Source organism: Patella vulgata, chromosome 9 (genome assembly GCF_932274485.2).
Source record: "Patella vulgata chromosome 9, xgPatVulg1.2, whole genome shotgun sequence".
Classification (NCBI taxonomy): domain Eukaryota; kingdom Metazoa; phylum Mollusca; class Gastropoda; family Patellidae; genus Patella; species Patella vulgata.
The window spans coordinates 31,626,315-31,651,746 of record NC_065887.2 but is presented as its reverse complement, the minus strand read 5'-3'; the positions used below and the strand labels follow the sequence as shown (position 1 = coordinate 31,651,746).

General features: G+C 31.9%; 1 protein-coding gene across 1 annotated transcript in view; it reads right to left on the bottom strand.

Annotated features, from left to right (window-relative positions):
* The window catches only part of LOC126832073 (reversion-inducing cysteine-rich protein with Kazal motifs), a gene marked incomplete at its 5' end in the record, with an annotated part of 30,596 nt that extends 10,582 nt beyond the window's left edge, over positions 1–20,014 (bottom strand). Inside the window, 13 exons of the mRNA XM_050562748.1 lie at positions 150–231; positions 558–674; positions 998–1,198; positions 1,492–1,632; positions 2,020–2,156; positions 2,385–2,481; positions 2,799–2,975; positions 3,152–3,260; positions 4,828–4,965; positions 12,043–12,173; positions 12,336–12,530; positions 12,889–12,970; positions 19,931–20,014. Coding sequence (XP_050418705.1) covers positions 150–231; positions 558–674; positions 998–1,198; positions 1,492–1,632; positions 2,020–2,156; positions 2,385–2,481; positions 2,799–2,975; positions 3,152–3,260; positions 4,828–4,965; positions 12,043–12,173; positions 12,336–12,530; positions 12,889–12,970; positions 19,931–20,014 — 1,691 coding nt within the window. The remainder of the gene's footprint in view (positions 1–149; positions 232–557; positions 675–997; positions 1,199–1,491; positions 1,633–2,019; positions 2,157–2,384; positions 2,482–2,798; positions 2,976–3,151; positions 3,261–4,827; positions 4,966–12,042; positions 12,174–12,335; positions 12,531–12,888; positions 12,971–19,930) is intronic.
* Positions 20,015–25,432: the final 5,418 nt, after the last annotated feature.

The following is a 25,432-nucleotide window of genomic DNA, read 5'->3' as shown; positions in this document are numbered from 1 at the left end:
TTCAGTAACTGGATAGAGCAACAAACTATAACACATACTTATGGAAAAACAGCTACTAATTTATTTGGGCGATGTTTTAAGTGTATTTTTTCAAGTTTATATCAAGCTATTATTATGTCTTGTCTATTACACATACTAAATACACTTACTTGGCTAAACAATGATTAGGATAGGTTTTACCATTACTGGCACAAACAGGTCTATAATGTGCTGGACAATTACCTGGCATATCTATATAACAGAAAAAAACCTGTTTAAATATCTAATATGCAAATAACATAATACCAATCGACTTATTATGGTTCCTTAATACATATGGTCAATACAGTGACTCGCAAGCTAAATATTTGCGTATGTCTATAATTTCGGAGTTCTTAAAATTAAATTACAGACTTTATCACCTACCAAGCGGTAAATGCAAACCTGCGGAAAAATGCCGGGTATAACTAATAAAACAATTAAAAATACAGAGATGAAAACAGTCTCCAATAACCGAATATTCCACAATAAAAGGTATGGGGCAAGTGAATGTCAAAACCCTGTCCTTGATAACTTACCTGAAATAGCTGATGTAGATGCACCCATCTGAGGTTTACAAGTATTTTTAGAACAGATCATATCACCATCATGACAAACACATAAACTACTATCAATATTAAAATGGCTGCCACTTTCTGTAAAAAAGAAAATTGGTTATCGATTGGATTGACTGAAAAGGGGCGGGTTAAAGTAACTCTTTCTTAAGGATTTGATAACACTTTTCATCAATTTCATAAGGTAAACACAATTGACCTATCAATTTTTGTTTCTATCTAATATTTGAAATAATCATATCTTTTAAATGAAGAAATGAAATGAATTGATTTATGCTAACACCTGATACTTCTCTCAAGACATGTAGTTGTTCAAATGAAACTATTTATATTTAGTATCTCACACTTGTATTAACCACAGTAAAAGCACCACACAATAAAAGTAATAAAATCATGTTCTGTACCTTTTCTGTGTCCTGGACCGATGACACACTGTTTATCATCAAAACATGGCAACTGTTTGCAATTCTCAATCTTGTTTCTATGACTACAATGACACGCTTTAAAACATTGTTTTTTAGACTGGCTACCAGTTTGTTTTTCTGGGATACGGACATAAGCTCCTCTAGGCACTAGAAATGTGGACACTTGTCCCAATACACAACCTGGAATAATAAGAATTGTTACATTAGCAGACAGACTACATGGAAACTTAATGGAAAAGGTATCTGACGATTTTTTTGATAAACTAATGATAATATTACAATAATCTAATACAAATATATTTCAAAAGACACTATTATTTTATAAATGATTACATTATTTTAGTGGAGTAATTTCAAAACTTTTAACAACCTGCAATCATATTCTTTTTACAATTTCTATATAGGAAACAGATGAACTCTATAGACTAGTACTACTAATGCTTTGCTCAGTCAGAGGCTACGCTTCTACTTACCGGCTTTGCAAATATATGGTTTACAATCTTCTGAATGTTTACATTTTCTCCTCCTGACTCGACACACTTCACCCTTCCCACATGGGTCTGGATTACAGGGAGACGTTACTTCATTCTCACGACCAATATCAGCACTTTTACCTGAAAATTAAAACTAAACTCTTAAATACCCCCATAATGGATGAGAATTTTACAGTATAAGCATGTGGATGTTCCACAAGTAAAATTGATATTAAAGATTTTAAGATTACTAAATGTCCACTCTGGGAATACATCTTTAACCCTAGACCTTCAATTCACCTTTTCCGTATTTGTTTGTATTAACAAATTTTATTCATGTTTCAGAAATATTGAAGTTATTTCCCTTTACAGAGAAGCAGCTTGAAAAATCTTTCAAATAGTTATTTTTGTTTGGTTCAGCACTGTGCAAGACTCAAATCGAAAAGAATGATACTTTTTATCTACAACTTTCAATATATAGTTAGAAGATGGAGTAGAAGCAGTATCTAGGAAATTCTTCTGACTTACTGAGGTATTTAGAAACAGATATACAAGCACCATCTTCTGTACGTGAAGGTAGAGCATTACATAACTGCGGTACTGTTTTATCTTCTGTTAATCTACTTTTATCTACACATTCATTCAAAATATATATACAATCTTCCCTAAAAAATAAAAAAACAGCAATTAAAATAGACAAGCTCCCTTTTTAAATCTATTATAAATATCTCTAATATTTCTAGAAACAACCAAATAAATCCCCTTTTTACACCTATAATCATTATTTATTTGACCAATATCTACACAATAATGAATTGACAAAAATAAGTATAAAAGTTAACAACTGTAATTAATTCATAAAGATTAACAAAAGAAGCACAATATATACATACATGCATAAAGATAAGGGACTTGGTTTTTTCAAACAAGGTTTGATTTGAAGTGCACATGCTATGGCCTTCCATACATCTGGTTTACACTGTCGAATATCTGAAAGAAAACCAAATTCACACCATAAAAACACAAAACATATTAGATGAAATGCAGAGGGGGGGATTACATAAACCAAATTGTTAACAGATCCCATGACTTTTACATGTGGAAAACATTGAACCTCATTTTTCCTGGAACACCTGAGGTAATATATTCATTATTGTGTCAATTAAAATCAATTTAACAATCTAACCTAAATAATTGTATCAGTTTTTCTAGCAGATACTGTTTGATTTGTACTCTATATTATATAGAAATCATATCCGACCACACAAATTACATACATATTGTACAAAACAAATTAATTGCCATACCTCTGACTGGTATAGTCATTTGTGGAAGTGATATAAGACCATTCTCCCATTCCTTCACTGCATCTCTAGCAGCTTTATCTGCCTGTGAGTTACAGCTTCGAAATAACTGGGTTGGTCGATGATTGAAGTTGGAGCAAAAATCTAAACCTTTACATCCCAACTGACATGGTTCTTCAACTGAAATGAAACAATACATTTTTAGAATGGGTTACACTACTAGATTTCACACATTTTGTAGTACTTTAGGTTTTATGTATTACTTAATGTTTAGGTAATTCATACTTCCCCTGGTGCTTAATAGACATTGAAGAAATATGTATATTTTATATAAGTATGTTTTATTCTTTTCTTACCATCAGTAAGACAACTATGCATGGAAGCCTCAAGAACAGACACAGGCTGAATATAAGAACAACTTTGATAAAATTCACTTGAATGTTGAACCCAATCCAGGTTGTATGTCTGAAAAAAAACCCCAAAATATTCTTTGATTCAATTCAAAATATTCTATGATTCAAATCGAAATATTCTTTGGTTCAAATTAAATATATTGTGTTGCCTTAAAATGAGTTAATATATTTCACTTCACTCAGATTAAAACAGATGCCAGTTATCTTCAGTTTGTTGTACCACATTAAAATATGATACATTTTCTTTGAAGCGTCCACAATAGATTGAGTAATCAAATTGGCTGTACTGGTATACATGTACAAGGCTACATTCTGTGCGGAATTATTGCAAAATGCTTATATAATCATTTTGATGATTGACCTATACAAATAATACTCTTACACACTATGATATCACCATTGTTGATGTGGAACAAGAAAATAGATGACAAAGAATACAAGAATGATAGTATGTTGCATAACATAATTGAAATCTAATTATATTTAGAAAGACTTCGACATGGGCATTCCTTTAATATAACTGTATTTGTGTTGTAAACAGAACAGACAATTTTAATCAAAATAGATTTTATCAGAAATATGAAAATGTGTTACTCAACAATGAAAATAAACCAACATTATTAACTGCATAAAATTGTTACAAAAAAGTCTACAAATATCTATTTCGAACTCAGAAACAAAAACATTACAGTCTGTATTTGATCTTTGGACAAGAGTAACTCCCCATTTTTTCTTTGTATTTACAGTAAACACATGTGTTTTGTTACTTCCATGGTCCAAGTTTTGACAGGCAGATTTAAAATTAGATGTGTTACTTTTACAATGCAACACTTAACACAAAACTCATGTAGAAGTCATGCACATTTGCATTAAGTCAAAAAAAATCATTGCTGTTACATCTGTTTACTAATATCAGGAATACTAGGTAAATTCTCGGCTAAATTTATTTCTATCTCTTTCCAAATTTCTCTTGCATTCAATTTACCTGAGTAATCCCAAATATATCATGAACAGTAATTGAATGTTACATAGGAAGATGTGCAGTCTATTTTTAAAATATATAACGGAATGACTAAGCGCACTTTCCCCTGACAGCCTCACAGACACAAAAGGCAAGGGACAATAATCAAATCATCTAAATCTTCAAGATTTAAAAAAAAAACATACTCATAATAAGAATTATTGATATGAGTTATAAGATTTTGAGAGAAATTAATAATATAAATTAAAAGACATTTTTAGAGTAATTGTTAATATGAATTCAAAACTTATCTGGGAAAATTATTTTTATAATCTATAAGTATGAAATGTTAATTATCTAAATGCAACTTGCTACTATTGAGAGAGACAACAAGAATTGGGGTTTAACGCCCACTCAATACTATGTGAATTTGGGACCAACTTATGGTATTTTTTTTAAAAATTCACCAGTGCATAGAAGCATTTAAAAATGGGAGATCACCTGAATACACAGAGAAAATAATTTAGGTTCAGACAGGGACTCTATTCCATGTCACCTAGAAAGATCAAACCCATGACATGTATAGATAACAGGTCTTAATTTCTCCAGCACACTTTAGGTATCCATCAGCCCAACCCACATAACCATTAAAACTTACCCAGGTACACAGATCACGACATCTACTGGTTTTGGCTTTAGCACAACACTGTAATTTAGCGCTGTCTAATCCTGTTACTAATGGAGTCTCATTTCTTTTACCAGGTGGTGTCGCTAGAAAACATTGCCATAATGGAGCCTGAAAAGTTAAAATCAGAAAAGACTTAATCAATGTTCTAATACATTAAGTAATGTTCTTTTTTCATGGCATTCAACTGTTTAAAATTGAAATATGTCCTCACCAATATAATGCACATTGTTTTTGGACAACATTATCTCCGGTACAGTTTCCATTTTGGAAGTCAGCATATAATTTTGGACATTTTATATTGGATTATAATACCATTTATAAACTAAGTGATGAGTGGGGCACAGTATGCTTATGTGATTTTACTCATGGAGGAAGTCCACTTGCTGGTGCTTGAATTTGAGAAATCAACTCAGTATCAGTATTTTGGTTACTGATTAGGATCAACAGCATTTGTCCTTCTTTTAACGATGATTTCTACTTTGGTTATCCTTTGCTTGTCACAATTCTTAATTTCAATGAAGTAAAGATAAATTGGGTTTAATATCTAATCGCCACTAACCAGGAATGGAATGGTTGGACATTTGAGACAAAAATAAAGCCATTTTTATTTCTATGCGAAAGGGAGCAATGAAAGGTTGGAGAATTTTGCCCTTCTACCTACAATTTCCAAATGTCATGGGTTCTTTTATATGAACCCTAATGGGTACACAAGTGGACTCAAGTTCTCATCCCATCCAAATAACCAAGCTTTGTTCATAGGTGCCACACCTGGAACACGCTTGAAAAATCCTGAAGGTTGTTCTCAGCCCATGTCTAGTTTTAAACCAAGACTGGGATCAAACCCATGAATCAAATAGATAACATGCCTTATGATCTACAGAACATGGTTCGCTGACTATTATAACGATCCACTAACTGTGGTTATATTTTGTTTAATTTGTTGGGTTTTTTTTAATTTTATTAAATGTATTTTTCTCAGTATTTGGAGCCACATGTAGGCCCACATATTGCTGTCTGTGTTGTATACAATATACTATACATGTGTTTGTCAGGAAATAATGACTTCCCCCTTCCACAAAATACACACTACCAAACTTATACCAGACATACGGCTTAAAATAGCTTCTTGAACATAACCAACAGACACAATACCACTCATTACATCAACAATCTGCTTTACAATTTTACAAAATGTTTATTCGGCAAAACATAACGAATTCCTCGATGGTTGTTTTCTATATTTGCAAGGAATGGAACATGAGTCTAGGAAATGTCTTCAGCAGTCAAAAAAAAACATGGCAGCTATCGACTAGTTTGTTTTTTCGGACTAACATGTGCAGAGTGAAAGTATGGCGTGTACAACTTCTGGAAGTAAAGTAAATGTAAGAGAAGCTCTCTTTCTTGCGTCTGCTCTCACTAGGGTGGTAGTGAGGCTAAGACAATAAACATCTGCTCTATTGTATGTAGAGTTATCATGAAGCGTGTATGTATATCAGACAGACTGTAAGTAAGGCAGACGATACTAGAGTCAGTTGTTTTAAGATGGAGTGATGCATGAAGACAAGTCAACAAGTACCCAATAGTAGTGAATATAATGTAAATTCATATGGCATCATTTTCTAACACCCTAACAAAATAAGCTAAAAATACTGACAAGTAGAAAAGAATATTACAGTAAACTGAATAATACTGAAAAAACAATCAGTTAAAAAAGCATTATCACTGTTAACAAGAACATAATGTAATCAATTCAATATAACATAAATGTAATCAATTCAATATAACATAAATGTAATCAATTCAATATAACATAAATGTAATCAATTCAATATAACATAAAAATTTAACTAATTCAATATCGTATTCACAATAGACCAGGGTACAAGCAAATCACTAAGGGGTGGGTCAGAAGGGGAGGTGGGGAGTCTCTCCCCCTGGGCTCGAACATTGTCTTGTTGAAACGTTAGTCCAGGCCCATAAACGGAAGAAGAACAGGTTGCAAAATCTGATCCCTGTACTGGACAGCATTTAAGTTCCCTTGGACAACAACAAGAGGAGAACGTCCATGTGCACAAAAAGAACCCCAAACCATGACGCTGCCGCCACCAAATCGGTCAACTTCTCTGACGCATACTTGGGCGTAACGTTCACCTCGTCTGCGGTACAGTACACTCAGGCCCTGCCATCGGCAAATCTCAAAGTGAATCGAGATTCGTCACTAAAGACAACCAAATTCCACTGTCTTTGAGTAAATCTTATGTGTCTTGTGGCCCACACAAGTCGGTTACGGCGATGGAGAGGTGTCAATATTGGTCCATTATAGGGCCTCCGAGCTCGAAGACCAGCAGCCTGCAAGCGATTTCGAACAGTTTGTGCAGTTACCCTTCCACCAAACATCTCTCTACTTGTGGAGGTTGCAGTGACAAATCTGTTTCTAAGATGACGTAATCGTATTGCTTGATCTTCCTGGAGTGACGCCACACGTGGCGCTCCCGCCCTTGGGCGGTCGGCAATAGTTCCACTTTGAAGCACTCTCATTCTAAGATTAATTATTGTCTGGCGTAAACAATTAAAGGCTCTTGCAACAGTGACCACAGACTGACCAGCATAGAGCCGACCTATAACACGCAGTAAAGTGCCGCGAAAAGGCCTCAAACAAAGAGTTTTTTAATTTTCTCGCCAAAACTATGGAACTAATCTAAAGTAAATATAATTATTGGCACGAGTTCCAAATACTCTCAAAATGCGTAGCGACAAAACTAAACAAATAGCAACCAATTTACGGCAGCAAAATGAGCAATGGCTGACATTTTCGTTTGCGCACGTACGTACAGCATCTAATACAATACTTCAAATGCAACACAACCTGGAAATTTAATTTCAAGATGGGAATACGCCTCGCCGATTACTTGGAACACTCTCTCGAATAAATGTAAAAGCAGATTTACGGAATCACAGGAGAAAAAATCCCGTACAATGTGAGGATAATCGCCATGGGGGGCATGATTAAATCAATACCAATATTTAGTCGTTATGCAAAACTAATTTTTTACACCCCCCCCCCCCCCCTATTCCTAATGTAGAAATACTATAGAATCTAATAAGCACACCAATTATCTTAGATGAAACAGTATTGACAAAAACTCTCGGAATGGGGAACACGTCACAAGGATATTTTTTAAAATCATGCTAAGTTAAAACAAAAGAAAAGTGATACTGCCAGTTACTACTGGACTGGTAATTTTAATTATTTTTTACATTACTAATTATTTCTTTCTGTAGGCTACATATTCAATTTTGGTTTAATTACATAAATAATTTTAGATATGGTACCATTGCTTGTGTATATTTTATCTATTACCCATTTAATGCAATTTTTGTATTGTTGGGCCTGCAGTTCAGTGTATCATTTCTAAATTAATTTCCCTTGGAAGTGCGAATTTATGCGTTTTTCGAAATCTACTGCCAAATCATGGTTTCTACTGCATTTTTTACACTACCCTACTGCATTTCAGCCCTGGGGGGTTGACGGGTCTGGATTGACCTCACGAGTTTGTGTTTGCACGTGTTTTTCAGGTTTTTCATCTTTATATGCTCAAAAGTCCAGTGATCCACGTGACTTTACAATTTTATGAAATTAAAGGCTTCTTACTACTTACTATCGTTAGAAACACTTTAAATTTTATTTGACTTACCAGAAAAAAAAATTTGAAATTCATCAGTGTCAAGTTTTTAATTTGGCTGAGTAAATTATGTAATGTTCTCATGTAATCATACTAAAGAACTTGCAGACAAAAATCATAATTTATTCTCAAATCCTAAATATTTACATAAAAACATTCACTGCAACATACTTGTTAAGTTTTTATTTATGTTATTAAATCCATTTATCTATGACATTTTGTTTTATCACCACAGCAACAAGACACTTTTTCTAGTTTGTGTGATAATGACTGGCAATGATAGAGAAAAAAAAGTCAAATCCAAATGAGACACGATTCATTTGAAACATCAGTTCACTTAACGTCAAGTTAAATCTGGGTTTTCTTGGTGTATGTGATAATACTGACATTGAAGAGTTAATTGATAATAATACATGGCAACTTCCTGAGTATCTAACATCATGATCTGGTGTAGGATAATCACTGAAAACATACATCATAATGCAAAACAAATAATCCTTTATTCAAGTATAACATGTTAAATTTTTTCTCAATTTAAACGGAAATTACAATCTTATAAATGATCAAGTTTGTTCAATTATATATTTTATTTAATAAATCAGATAAATACTAAATTGGTTTCAAGATTATTTTTCAAATATGTAACAAAATAATTTTAATTTAATAAACGGAAATTACAATCTTATAAATGATCAAGTTTGTTCAATTAACTATTCTATTTATTAAAAGGGGGAATTCTATAAAGAATGTAACAGGAGACTTTTCAGAAAGTGGGACTTTTGTTCTTATTTTGTACATTTTTCATAAATTTAACATAATGGTAGTGAATTCAAGAATTCCGACCCAGCCCATAGCTTGGCTATGAGTATGGCTAGTTGATTTGAAAAAGGTAACAGTAGAATATAAAAAGTACCATATGTTAGTCTCAAATTGACCAACGTACATGTATTGATGAGACGTAAAACCCAATTCCATTTTCTCGAAAATGTTCAATTTAGGCTACCATGTTTATCCAAATACAACACTGACACCATTAACAACAATTGCCATGGGTTTATTGAAGAGATAACTTACAAACTAATAAATTTTCCACACGAATGTTGTCGACCATGTCAAAATCTTATTCACAACACCAGTTCCATTTAATAATCTGTCAATTAACCCCCAAAATAAAAGAAGAAACAAGTACCAACCCCTTCACCATTATTGAATTAGAGAGATAACTTTATCAACGGACAAAACATTTCCACCAACTTAAAACCAATGTGAATTATAAAGTTAAAGGGGAATGTGTCATCCTTACAGTCAGCAGTTACAGGCAAAGTCTCATTATAGGCAAGCACTCACCATTAAAAGAGTACATGAACAGACTATGTTAAGCATATGATTGCCTTCACAATAAACAAGTATGATCGTACTATGAACCAGACACTGATCATGTTGTTAGATGAAATTCAAAAATCTAATTCACCAAATCGATGCGGAATTGTTCAAAGAACAAGTATCTCAATTTTCATGCCGATCGGACTTGAATTGACGCAGCCTTAGGCTTATAGGAAGTGCGTCACCCAAGAAGAAGAACAAGATCAGTAGCGGGTTAGTGACCAATTCCTGGTCCAAAAATGTGATCACTGCAATCACCTTATTTAGATATTCAAGAATCAACTTAATGAAGAAACCAATCTCTTTTCTCACCATATTACAGAAGATCAGCAGTCACATATATGTAGGTAAAGTTTGTATAAATATATGAATTCAACGGAACATCTGAACAAACCCAACTCACAGACTGTATGAATTTTTGTGTGTTCCCTTATGACTTTAATAAATGGAATCAAATGGGGTTTAATGTTTTACTTTTCTGCACAAACCAAGTTCAAGAAGATGGGCATATGCCATACACTGTGCTACAAGGAAAATTTTACCATACAGAGCTGCTATGGCCTACTCTTATTTTGTTTAACATGCTACCGATGGTATACAGTTGACACTAATCTTTTTGTCTCATCCAAATTACTATATCAATATGCAGTTCCTTGCCAGGCAAATTTTGTGGTGTGGGGTGGGTGTGGGGTAAATGTGTAAGTAGTTGGCCTTGCCTAGGTTGTAGAATAGTCTGGCATTAACCCTATAATTTTTCTTGGCCAGGTGAAATTCTCCATTAAACATCATCAAAAGACTACCATAAACATCTAACAGAATTATGATTAAGTGCAAAATTACTGATAAGCACTATATCACCCTTTCAATATAAATTAACAAAGTAAAAAATATTCAATTTTGATGCAATTAATAAAGATTGAAATAAAATTAAAATCATTTGAACAGGAAATAAAAACAGTTATCTCCCAAGATTCACAGATACTTCCAATTCAGTATGTACGTATTGCTCTATCCAGAACAATAATTTGAGGATTAAATTGCCCATTTCCCTTTAAAAAATATTGGCGGCAAGTAATAGGATGAGAATTAAATAAAGCCGTCAATGCAGCTTATTGTATCTGATATCTTAAACCCCTCATGCTCTCATCTGATTAGCCGATTGTTTTCGGTCGGTCGGTGCACTCGCTGCACGCATACAGAATTTAATTTGACATTAAAAGAGTTGGCAAGCATTACGTACGACCAATTATTACAAAATATTGAACTCGTAATTCAATCAATTACGCAAGTCTGTTGCCCAGTTCACTTCTATCATTGTGCTACAGCAAGAAACAGACATTAAAGAATCATTCATGCCTGAAACTTCATTAAGCGTCCACCATTCTTTTTTCTCCCCTCAGTTAAAACAACCGCGTGAACAGATGCCATGGTTTTGTAACCTAGGTTCCATACATTTAACCCCCATCAGTACAAATATATTAAAATGCACGCTTTCATCTCCACTATCTAATTGTGTTTTATGATGACATCAATTTTTTCGGAAAACCTAATTTTGCGATAAAAATGATTAGATTTAATTTGGAAATTAAGTTTTAATCAAAATTTGTTATGGTGATACATGTGACATGAAAACATATCACGTTTTTTTTAACATACGTGACCGAGCCAGGAAATTAGCTTACAGAAACCAAGAAGCAAATTAGTTTACGCTTTGAAATGATTATTCCAAAACTGATACACGCTTGATTAAACTCAAAACCATTTAGAAATTTTAAAGAAGAGTGACTTTCATTCAGGGTATATTTTATTTTATTGACTACTATTAGCTGCTTATTAATGTAAAAATTTATAGCAGGGATGTCAATTAAATATATGTAGTGTTTGTATATCGGAATGTTTAGCTTCTGTCTGCCTTTGGCAATGAGAATCTTCTTTTGACTTTCTCGATCAATATTGCTATTGTGTAGTAATGGTAACAAGTACTTCTGAGACTAACAAGTTTTTTTTTATATTAAAGATGAAAGGGACTACAGTAGATTCAAACTCAATTCAGCATCCTGCAAAATTTTGTCCACGGTTATTGTCCTGTTACTATTAAACGTTGAAACAAAATACTTACTCGGACGTCCGGTTTACCACATCCTTTTATTACTTCTTCTATTATACCATCTTCCGTAGCAGACGTCTGTAATATAGCCCGACATCTTTCTTGACATTCTGGTGTTGTACCACGGTCACAGCATGGTATTTCTGTAATAAAACAAAGAACACCTGATACCACCTCTCATTTTTTGAGGTCAAATCATAAATTTAATTCACAAAAATATTTTGCAAATACAGATATTTTTGGGTAAAAAGTTCATTTTGTTTTGAAAAATTATTTGAAAGAATACTCTGTGACAACGAACTCACTTTCTGCAGGATTACTTGCTCTTGGTGATCGAATCTGTCTTTGAACACAATGGAAGACTTTTTCATCGTTACCATGACAATGTTTGAAGAGTATATTTTTGTTTTCGCGTCTGTTGGTAGAGTTTGAAATATAGTATGATTGACAAACCAGTTTACAACTATATGATTCTGCCTGTTGACAACACTTCTCTCCACCTTCAAAATAAAATTACATATGTATTACATATTATCTTTAAAGGGCATTTAGTGAAAGCAATATATAGTAAAAGACAACTTTATGGATAACATTTACTAGGTTTATTAACTGCAACGTTTCAATGGGGGTACTTTCAACGTTATATCTGAACAGTTGCAGTTAATAAATCAAATGAATGTTATCAATAAAGCTGTTTGTAAATATGTACTACATATGTACATAAATTATTATAATAACATCCAACTGATTTTTTTATTGGGGTTTGTGCCTATGCTTTTTAAACACAGGACTGATTAGTAGTGGGAGGGAACCAGATGACCCACTATCATACAGTGATTTCTCACTCTGGTATCTTACCTTTTTGTTTTTTTAAGCAAGAGAAGAGATGATTTTCTAATCCTGCTTCGCACGATTTTGACAGTGAGGACTCAGACTTCACCTGAAGAAATAAGAAAAAAAAAATATGGTATTAGAGTCTAAGATCAATTCTTACATTACAGAAGCAGGGTAAGATTGTTATAATATATAAAAATCAATTATGAAAAAGTACTACAATAATATGTAAGCATGCTCTACCTTGTACAAGACATTTGTCAATATTCAAAGCAATATGAAGCAATAGTTTGTGCATTTTAGAATGAATTAGCCATGGCACTTGAATCCCATCAGTAACATTATATCCCATTCAGATAAGCTATTTGAACAGAACAATTCTTTACTACAGTACACTTCAATTTAATCAAAGTATGCCTTAATTGTGGCCTAAACATCCCCAATAGAAACAGATTAATTCTGATCTAATCTGTTTATATTAAGATAAGCTCACAAGTAGGTATTTTAATAGAATTCCTAAGTCTTGATAAAGTGGAAGAACATGAGTGGTATTTCAATGATGATACATTCCAATTGCCAGGTCAAGTACCAGTTCTGCCATTGATAAAATCTGACCATTGATGGCATAATCAAGCAGAAATCTGTTTATAGGATTAAGAGTTTTAAGTGACCCGATGAACCTTTTAATTTATTAATAAGAGTCAACCAAACAGTTACAAATCTTTTCTATACAATTTTGCACTTTTTTCAAAAGCAAATTGAAATTTTCAGGCCACACTCATAAAATATAATTGTACCGAAAAGCATATTGGTCCAAAGACATTAAAATAGATCAATTCTAACATCAGTTAGTTGGACCTGTAGAATTTGTATCAACAGAGACCTGTCCTGTACACAAATTAACATACACTTAAACCTGTACACTGTACATAGAATTAGCATCAACAAAAACATTAAGTTACCTTGAAATTAAATTATAATTTTTGACTGCTTTTTTTAACTGAGTGTGATGATATGCAATGTTTGTGGTATCATTCACCGGCCATTGAAATCATATTTGCTTGTCTGGACCAACTGATTAATAAGCTGACAAAAAATGTCAGGATTCATCAGCACTTCACATGCTGTCAGTCCAGTTTGAATATGACCAGGATCTATCTTTACAGCGTAACTATAAATATTAACTGTTAACATAAGCTATTGTAGGGAATTGGCCAAGTGATATAGACATCACAATGCGGGTACCATAATTAAAAATATGATATATGAATTAATTTACAATGTTTGGTAAGCGTTACCAAAATTGATCTATTATCAAAACTGTGAAATGGGAGCCCTGTCAATAGGTACAATGTACAGGTAGAAGAAATATTTTCCATTCAGTCATGTAAATGCATTTAATTTGCATAAACCTCTTTGACAATAGCTCTAAAACACATTATCACTACACAACTGAATTATAATGAAAAATTGCACCAATTAATCTCAAGCTAATTACAATACTCGATAAATTCATCAGCAACCGAATAATTTGTTCTTTTTTTAAAGCTGACATCTGTGTAAAATACACATACATGAATAATAGACAATTGATAGCGATATAATTCTGTGGCATTCGTAGGAAAAAATATGAATTCAACGATCAATAGATAATATAATTACTCTACATTAGAAAATCAATTCAATGGCATAAAAATAGCATATAATTGTCAAAGAACACGTAATTGTCTTCAAATGGTTAATACAATACATATTTCATCGATTGAACAAGTGTATAATTATTCTGAAAAAAAATTGTCTGAATTGAATTTTTTGTCTTTTGAACTGGATTTTTATCTTTTGAGATGTCAAATTCTAATATTCCTAACTTTGTTTTGTAAGTAAATGAAAGAAAATTCTCTTAAAAATCATTTTCTTATTAAAGTCCATATGCATGATCTTTTTTCCACAATTTTTGATATGCCTAATTTATTATTCTTGTTCTATTCATTTGATATCAACTTTTTGACAATTTCATATTCATTTCATAGCCCAATATATTCAATTTTCACCATCAAAGGCATAGAATAAGGACAGGATTTGTAAAACTTTTGATATAGTCTGAGAAATAGTTTGGTGAGATCCAAACGATTATAATGAGAAATGTGAAAGAACAGAGCAGATGGCACCACTAATGTCAGAATTAAATGAAACAGTTTCTACTTCAATGCTGTCTTATCAATATGGTACCTAACCGAAATCTTTGATTTTGGAACAGCCAGTCTGAGAATAAATAAGTTCAAATCAAACAAAAGTACAAGGGAACATCAAATAATATGACTATCAAGTTATATTTTTTACTATCAGTGCTCTTGAAAATTTGATGCTGGAAAAGTTTGCCTAATTAATTGTTGGGATGTATATTTAATGAAATTTGTATACAATTTTGAATACTATGGCTGGGATTTAAAAACTGCAAATCTTTTTTGATGATTTTTTTTTTTTTTTTTTTTTTTTTTTTTTTAGTTTTTTGTACATATCAAGTTCATTTTACCAGGTTTTCCAGAAAATATCAGAACTTTATATTCTAATTCGGTACAAAGTTTTGAACCTGAAAGTGTCCCTTTGCAGTTGATTCTTGAGGATTTCCAGGGCAAATGAATTTGAAAAGTTGAATGGAAATCATTTTTAACTTTTGACATCAGTTCCACCAGAACTTTATTAATTATTGTTGTCATAGTTACCATGTTATTACCCTTTAAAAATATCATACACTGTTTTTCAAAATATTACCTCAATACTTATATTCGAACCGGCCAAAGGTTTTAATAATTTAAAACCGCTTTGTTTTTGTTTTTTTTGAATTTCCAAATCATGAGCTTTTCAGTTCAATCAACGATATGCAAGACAGATAATTTTGTGTACAATGTTTCTATGTCACAGTCAGTATGACATGAATGTCTCTATTCAAATCAAAATTAAAATTCATCAAGTTATCTTGAGATAATGTCTTCATATCTATATTTTCCATTAAAAACTTGTCTGACCTTTCTGGGGTCAGAGGTTGTAAAAGAACATCTGTCTATAAAACATGAACTTTTTTAATCCAGTTTGGAAAAACCAAACCAAAAACACATTTGGCATATTATTATTGAACATTCAGTCTTCACTAGAGGCATAGTATTAAATGATGAAAACTGGAAAACCTTGTCTTACTTGGAATTCTATTAAGCCACAAATTGTCAGAAGTTCAGTGGTTATTTTCTTATTACTTAAAAGATAGTTTGCCAGGCAACAAAACATGCCCACAGCAGCTAAGTTGTCCGGGCAGTCAACAAGTGTTGTTGCATATTTTTTCTTTTGTCAGTAATGAGAACATTTACAACACATGAAAATCTGATTACGAGTAATAACCCAGGAACTAATTATCAGAAAACATTAGAATTTGTTTGTCTCATGACCGTAAACAATTTATATCAACTTTAGCCTCTAAAGTGAATGAATGAAGGAAATGGAGTCTTAGCCTCTAGGGTGAATGAATGAAATAGAGTTTTAGCCTCTAGAGCTTCCACAAGATTTTTCAACAGATCAAGGGCCTTAACTCTGGCGGTAATTATCATAAATCGTTGAAAATGAATAGGATTCTTTGTCTCATGACCTTAAACACTGTGTACAAGTTTAAAGTCAATAAGATGTTAACTTTAGCATAAAGAGCTTCTACAAGATTTTTCAATGGTCAAGGGCTATAACTCTGGCAGTAATTATCGGAAGTTGTTGAAAATCAGTAGGCTTCTTTGTCGCATGACCTTAAACAGTGCATATAAATTTAAAGTCAATCAGATATTAACTTTAGCCTCTAGAGCGTCCAGAAGCAATTGTGGAAGACAGACCGCCGGACACACACAATATACAACCACATTTCAATGTGGGCGTATAAAAACTAACCTAGGTTAGATTCCATCCGCACCCTAGATCTTGATGAATTTAGAAACAACTTACTCTCCAGAAACTTAAAGACTATATTTTGCCTGGTAATTTTTAACTAATGATATCATTCATTTAAAAGAATATTAATCATATAAATATTTATAAGGGGATAAACACCTCCACTATTGGTATTCTTGGAAAATAGATAGTCTTAGTACTATCACCATATTTATGTTTTTCACCTTGAAACTGTAGTAATTCTAAAATATTTCATGTGATTATATTTATAATTCATTTTTATTTATTGTGCATGTACCGGTTTTACAAAATGTAATAACGCCATGGAGCAGTGATCTTTACTGGAATGCAGGCGCTCTATGAATACATTATATTATTATTAGTAATAAAATAATTTATGATTATTGTATCTTTTAAATCAGTTATGACAATATGAAACTTTATTGCTATGTTTGCATTTTATTATGGCTAATGCTTGAAGAAGCTTTTAAAGAGAAATTTGCAGGTTTAAATTGAAAGTAAAAACAGAAGAATGATTTCGACTATTTATTCATTCCTACTATGTATTATAAAATTAGTGATAAATTTTGAGTACATTTTCGTACACGCGTGGCTGCAAACTCCAAACACCAATTCGTTTATCCAAGTCTATTTTTTTTGCGTTTTCCAAACTTACATCTCAAATCAAATTAAGCAAAGTCCTTTTCAAGAAAAAAACTTTTCGTCATACTAAGGAACAACTTTTTTTATATATCAAATCTTTACATGGAAAAAAATCTTCAAAGTTTTTCTCAAATGTTAATCACCAACATGGGAAATTTTCATTTTTTGTAAAGATAATCAAAGAAACTACCAAAAAAATCTGTCATCAATTTCAAATTATTTTCTCAAAGAGGCTAATGCATCCAGCTAAGACATAATGGTACATTCTATTACGTCTCGAAGAATGGAACGATGGGATGAATGACATAAAAGAAACTGATTTCCCAGGTAAGGACTACCTGTAATGGCTGTCATTTTCTACTCAATAAGATTAAATGAAGGTGTATAATTAATGTCAGAGAGGCTCCACAGGGTTTTCCTCTTCTTGTTTGTTCTTATCCAGACAAATGTTTCATATTAGCCCAGCAGGACATTCACATGTATTCGAACATCCATCTTCAAATTTCTTTAAAAAAACAAATTTTCTTTTCTTCACAAATTATTGTTGAGATTTTATTTCTTTTTCAAAACAGTTACATATTTATTAAGTTGACCGTATCATATTTTCTTAAAGAGTTCTTCTTGCCCATTTTTTAAAGTCAATTTCATCTCTGAATTTTAAAGGAGTAGTATTCCTTTCCTCAAGAAAAGAAATGTAATTCATTTTAAACAAAATTATATTTACAATAAACTTACATTCTCATTATTATCGAAAGTCAAGTACCGACCCATAAGGTATTTTTTGCGAGTCTTCAGGAAAACATTATCTAACAATGGATTGGTAGATTTATCTCAAATTTTGGGATTGGCAGATTTGTATCAAAGATTGTAGGCAACCTGATTTGAACTCAAGCAATCAAATCAAACTGAAAATTATTTTTTTTTACCAATTATCGAAGGTCGAAAATACCACTACCTCTTTACAGTATCATTGTAAAACGTGAATAACATACATGTGTTGTTCACGAGGCAGAATATTATTTTTACAACACGCAATACCACTTCTTATTTGACCAAAAGTCTGTTAGCTATATCAAATCTTATGAAATTTTGATCCCCAAATATGATCATAATGTATAAATATATTTCTTTTAAATAACTTCACAGCTGAAACATCTTTCAATACCAAAATTTATTTTCAGAACAACAAAATACAACTTTATTAGAAAAAAAATATCAAAAACATCTCAATTTTTCTAACACTTAACAGTGTTCTTATTTATGTTTTTGTATTAACACATTATTCTTTCCACTTTTTTGAACATTTGATACTTTGGAATTAAAAAACCTTATAGATAAATCCTGACAAAATGAAATAAATTTACAAAAGAATTTGACCTCTTCCAGTGACACTTTAGATTTAAATTCCCTCTCAAGATAAAACTGACAATTGGAACCTAAAAATCTAATCTAAAATTTACATTTAACTTCAAGCAATCAAAAAATACTCATGATTCAGTTAAAAGCAATTTTTGCTAAATGTGCGATATGTTAAGAAAAAAATTGCCTCAAAAAATCACTTGAAACCTAGGCTATAAAAACCATCAATTTTTGACATCCTGGTGGATAATTATCGTAGATAATTTGAATAAACAAATGCCAGACGAGTACTTGACTGCAAGCCACCTGACAAAATGAATGCTTACTTTTGGTAAATATTCGTGGCTTATGTCTTATTCTTGTTTGGCAAATGCTTGCATGTACTTATAAACAACGATAATTAGACCCATTATTGGTGGATAAAAAGTCCAGTAATATGATCGGCCAGCTTGCCAGGATTTTTTTTGTGCTCTCTCTACCAGCACTGATAATGTGTAAATATTTGAATAGGCTTGACAATTTCATTAAATTTTGTGAATGGCGTTACTATAAATAACCTCAGCTAATTGGTATATTAAGTCTAACCAAACATTTGCCAAAACTCAAATGTTGAGAGTTGTGCTAGCAGGCACATTACTGCCATTTTAACTTTTATAAATAATTTAATGGCAAGTGCAATGACTGGATTGGGTTGTGATAAGAGTTTTTGTATATTTGGATTGTGCACCAGGAAAAACATAGATATTATATGGCATGTAATAATGTAAATACAATAATAATAATGTAACGCTAGTGTCTATAATTCAGACCATAACGTCTCCCTTTGATCTGAGTTACCTCTTCAATAGTAAACCATTAAATGACTGACTGAATGATATTAATATAGCAATTAAGTCAAAGATAATATTTTATAGAGAAAACATTACAGTGACAATATTACAGTTTCAATATTACAGTGATTAAATTACAGTGATAACATTACAATTGCAGTGATAATATTACAGACATGACTGCAGTGGCAATATTAATGTGAATTCTGTCACAAGTTTAAACAGTGCAGAAGACTATCCCATCCAAGAAACTAAACTTCTCTCCAATCAGAACAGAACATTGACCTTACCTGTTGACATCTTTGTTTACAATGACTGCTGATGGCTAAATCACAACATGGTCGACCTTCCCATTTCTCCAGCTCTTGTACAACTGGAAGAAAATGAAATAAGATTTCAGTTAATTTGTTTAATTAATCAATTTTATATCATACATGTACGTAAGAGCATTATAATATCATTCAAAATAACATATTGATCATTGAACATGGACATTTAACTCAGGAAGTGGCTTGAAACTAATAAAATTGTATGAACAAATTCCAATTCCAATCATATATAGATGGTATTTGGTTAACCCAACACTCATATGACTAACTACCTATGATGGATGAGGGGTCTGTCACGGCTGAGACCTGATGTGTTCAGAATTAAAGGTCCCCCAATGTGGACAGGGAGCAACAGTGGCTAAGTGAGAAAGACGTTGGCTCGCTAACCTGAAAATCGCATGTTTGATCCCTACACTGGCCAAGAAAGTTCATTGGGATTTTCCGGCGTGGTCCCCCTTGGCATAGGTGCAGGACAGAGGGCCTGACAAGGGACAGTGTATAGTCCTTCGTCGGATGGGATGAAAAAATGAAGTCCCATGTACATATTGGTGTGCTCGTAAAAAGTTGTTGGAATTTGATACAAGAGTAGGCCATAGTACTGCTGTCTGGGCAAAATTTCCCTCATAGCACACTGTATGGCATATGCCCGTTGTACATTTGCCAGTCAGAAAAACACTGGTTAGCATCTTTCTTGTTCAAAAACACCGAGAAATGGTTTATGTTGCAATTGTATATTTTCTCTGCATTTAAGGGTTCAAAGTCAAGCCCCTCCCCACCCCCTTAGGCTAACATGTAACTATTTATTTTCATTAATCCAAATTAAAGGATGACTAATTATTTTTCTTTTAGGTTTTTGTATAAAATGAAACATTATTAATGGGTTTTCTTAACACAAAAATAAAATTGTCAAAAATGTGTGCATGCATGTAACTTATTCTTTGACATCTGAATAAGTGTCAGTTGAAATTTATGATTAGTTTTTATTGTACACCTGTAAGTATCATTTGTAAACATTTCATCAATGAATACAGTCAAGATTTTTATGAACAAGAAAAAAACAACTAAATAAATAACACCTATGACACTTGAATGAATACAATAGAGGTCTTGATAGACTTATTGTTATACATGTATATATATATCTACATTTATATCGCCATGTAATAGAAACTTTTATGCATGATTCCCGGTATGACCATTTGGCATTACGGTTTTCTGCACATCTTGTTCGTCAATCTTTTGTCAGTGGAAACACACTGAATTTGCTTTAAGCAAATTTTTAATGCCTGTGGGGAAACACCACTTCAGATATTACTGCAAACTAATGGTTATAAAAAATGTATTTAAATTTCAGATCAATATTGTCTGTTTTATTATATTAACCAATATGAAAATGAATACGTATAAATAATAACAGACAACATAAATTGTAAACCCTGTAGTGTTAAGCCAATATCTCCAACCCCATGTCCAACACTAGCCAAGCTCTGTAAATTCCTATATTACCAATGTCACAGGTCATGTATATATTTCAATTTTGGTACATAAGTATACAAACAATTTGTTTTATCAACAGTGTATACATGTATGCTTACATACAAGAGAGGATTATCTTTAAGATGAACACAACCAAATTATTAACATATACATACAGAAACTACAATATGGGATTGATGTCAGAAAACCTAAACTTTGTTAATTGTGTAGCAATATTGAATTACAATCAAAAATAGTATTAGATTAACCATAAGCATTCAAAAATAAAATATATTTCAAATCATTTATATTGTCTTAAATCCTAAAGTATTTGATGGGGACTAAATTTAATCTTGGATTAGATGAGCCACCAAACCTTTAATAAATATGTCATTTAATATGATCTATAATTTACTCACCGTGACATACCTATACAAAAGTCAAGGAGTCACAGTTAAAAACTCAACCAAGTGGAAACTCTCTGGTTACATTTTGTGGTGTAAATTCCTCCTATTGACAAGGGCTTTCTATTATATGGTATGTTCTCATAACATGTTCTAGCTTAACCAAGCGTTTAATAACTGTATTAATGTTGATCATCCCACTGAATCAACTATGAGAGGTCTTAGATTTCTCAATCTGAATAATAAATCTTGAATACAACTTGACTAAATAGTGTTTAATTTTGCCCGGAAAGAGCTACTGCTATTTTATTTGTATACATAAACATTACATTACTTCAACGGAGATTTTTTCATTGTTGTTTATTTAACAAATTTTTTGTAAACTTTTACAATCTTAATATTAAACTGTTACTAAAATCCACTTTTTTCGCCTAATTTTCTATTTGAATTCAAATAATCTTTTGTTTTGATCAAATAGATCATTTTATAATTTCCAATTACCGTTAGCTAAGAACTGTGACTCATTAGCATAACTAAATGGTTTATGTGTGGCCAAAGTTGCGTAAATGTATCTTGAGTTATTCCACACATATCTTCAGGAAACAAAACTGGACTGGAATGACAGAGCTTATTTTAAAAAAAATAAAAAAAATATGAATTTTGGGGGTTTTCAATCATGAATTATATATATTCGACATCAACACTTGAAAGGGGCTAGAAACAAAACTAGACTGGAATGACAGAGCTCATTTTAAAAAAAAAAATAAAAATATGAATTTTTGGGGTTTTCAATCATGAATTATATATATTCGACATCAACACTTGAAAGAGGCCATGAACATGTTTTAATCCAAAAGGTATTTTAAAATTATTTGAATAACAATTGAAGAGTAGACATAATAATTGCACAACCAACAAACATGTCTGCTCCTAATGATAAAATACATTTGCTACAACAATGTAAAGATTTGTTGTACACAAGACTTCAGAAATCAAAAATACTGATCTCATTAAGAACAATCGTCGACCACGTTTCTCAAATATTAAAAGCTTATCCTACATCATTTCTATGTAACATATATAAAACACTGTTAGCAAACAGAATTACTTTTCTCATATAATGGAGATTACCAATACATATAAATAACAAACATTGCATAAGAAACTCTACAATAATCCAAGTTATTACATAAGTCCCCAATGTCAAGCACATAAAGTAAAGAAATCAGAGGTGAACAAAAACATAATTGTAGCTTTATTACTTTAAATCTTGATCATGATCAACTTTTAAAAAAAAACATTTCAGTGAAGAGACCCAGTGTCGCCCACTGTTATTCGTTCTTCCTAAATAAGTCTACCAGATGTACAGTTTTTTTTATCCTTGGAAAATTCAAAATTTACATTGAAGGCAATCTGATACATCACAATTATAGTTACAGTTTAACTCACAACATTTTTTACAATAAAAATTAAAGACGGCATCACATAATATGCATCTGTTTTTCTCAAATGTGTCTAAATTGTTTTCAACCTTGCAAATTTCTATATAGGATTTATTTATTTTATAGAATTTAAAAATATTCCAAAAATACTGTAAAAACTACAAAGAAGTAGTTGAAATATGTTGTATATTTGAATAAGTGAGTAAAACGAGAGAGAAATGGGTGGGAGTTTGCAGGTATGAGTTACTTATTTGCTAGCTTAATCAGTGTACATAGTTTCACCCTCATCACCTTAACAAATTTACTAAGACCATCATCAACAAGTTTATGTTGACTTAGATCTTCACACCAATACCCGAATACACACAGCTCAAACCTTTACCAACCATCCTACAGATAATTTTCCACTTGGCTGCCTGTGTATAAAACCAAGTAAACTTTTCAGCGAAGTAACAGAAAGTGAGGCTGGGCTAGTGACTGTTAAATTTTAAGATGGGTTAAAACTATTTAATTAAAAGGTCATTTGTGATGAGAAAACTGTGGAGTCTTTGTCAAATGCCAAAAGAAGAGGGAAAATGAAATGTAAACAACTGTTAACAAGCAATAGCAAAAAACAAATATATGTAATGAAAATTTATGTTCGGAATATCCTCCATGGATTTCATATATTGGATATGGTATACTTAGCCTCTCCAAAACACCTTCGCATGGCTAGCAAATTTTTTCTCTTTTTTTTTCGGGGGGAGGATACTTTTATGGTAATGTTTGGTTTTGAAAGAAGTGTGTTCCTATTTACAAACTGGAAAAGTACATAAAAATGTCAGCTTTGATCCATTGAAATATAGTAAGGCACTGCAAATCTGCTTTGAATTGCCTATACATACCATATATTACCCATGTCCACACTGGTCCTTGGTACCCTCTGCCATCTTTATAAATCTCTACATCAACTATTCAAAGATCAAGATTTTGCTACTTATAGTGATGAACAAAAATTTACCCTTTAAATCGGTTAAAGACTTTAGAAATATTTTTTTATTAAGATGCCAGTAAGCTTTCAGATTTAATCTGGTAATTATCCACTTTCATCAAAATAAGAGGAAGAGATTAAAAGATAAATGTCAGAAACAAATTTGAAGTTGATTAAAAAATCAGGAATCTAGATTTACAAAAAAACAGGTTTCATCTTAAATATTTAGAATCAGTCATTCAACTCCAAATCTGACACAAGATTATATATATGTATATATGTTTTTGCAATGAAATGGGGTTTAACATCCGACTTTTCTGCACCATCGGGACTAATGAATATGGTCACATATATTTTAAACATGGAAATAAATAAAGTACATGATCTGTTTTTAAGTAAACAAGTGCAATTCAAATATGAATACAATAGCCAGTTTTAAAACAGCACATCCAAAGCTGAAAAGCTGTTCTATCAAAACTATGAGTTCTTCAGGCAATTCTAACCCTGTTTCAGGTGGATGCAATCAAATCTAATTCCTGATGGAGAGTACATGTTACTCAAATTTTCCAGATTAAAAAAGCATCACAACTGAGTAACCTTACCTCATAAATTAAAACAAGCAGTTGATTTAATTAATACTTAATGTTATTCAAACATGATTTTAAACAGCCATAAAAACAAACAGTTAGTACAAAATAGATCATCATAATTTGGCAACACGTTTGGCACTTGTTGTAAAAAGTTCAATTCGTATAACATCTGTGATAACACGAAATATGAAGTGTCAAAACAGCGCGAACATTAGCTCATTTAGTTCTTGTTATCAGCTATAATTTGTTACTAGAGAGGAGTGAGATTAAGCCATTAGCTCATTAAGCTTATTCACCACAGCCGTTTTAATTTGAACAAGACGTTTCCTCTACATCTACAAGATACATCGAGTTAAGAATGAAAAAAAAAACCACCCTTTCCTTCCTTCAACAACAACATGCAGTTCCTATCAGGATTGTACACAATAATGGAAAACATATCATGACAAAAAAATATACTCTGCCCTGGTACCATGTGTGTTTATCAAATCAATGCATTTACTATTTTTTGGTTATAGTTCCAGTCTCAACTTCTTTAGATGAAAATTTCGATAAACTATTTCATATTTTTATTAATCTTT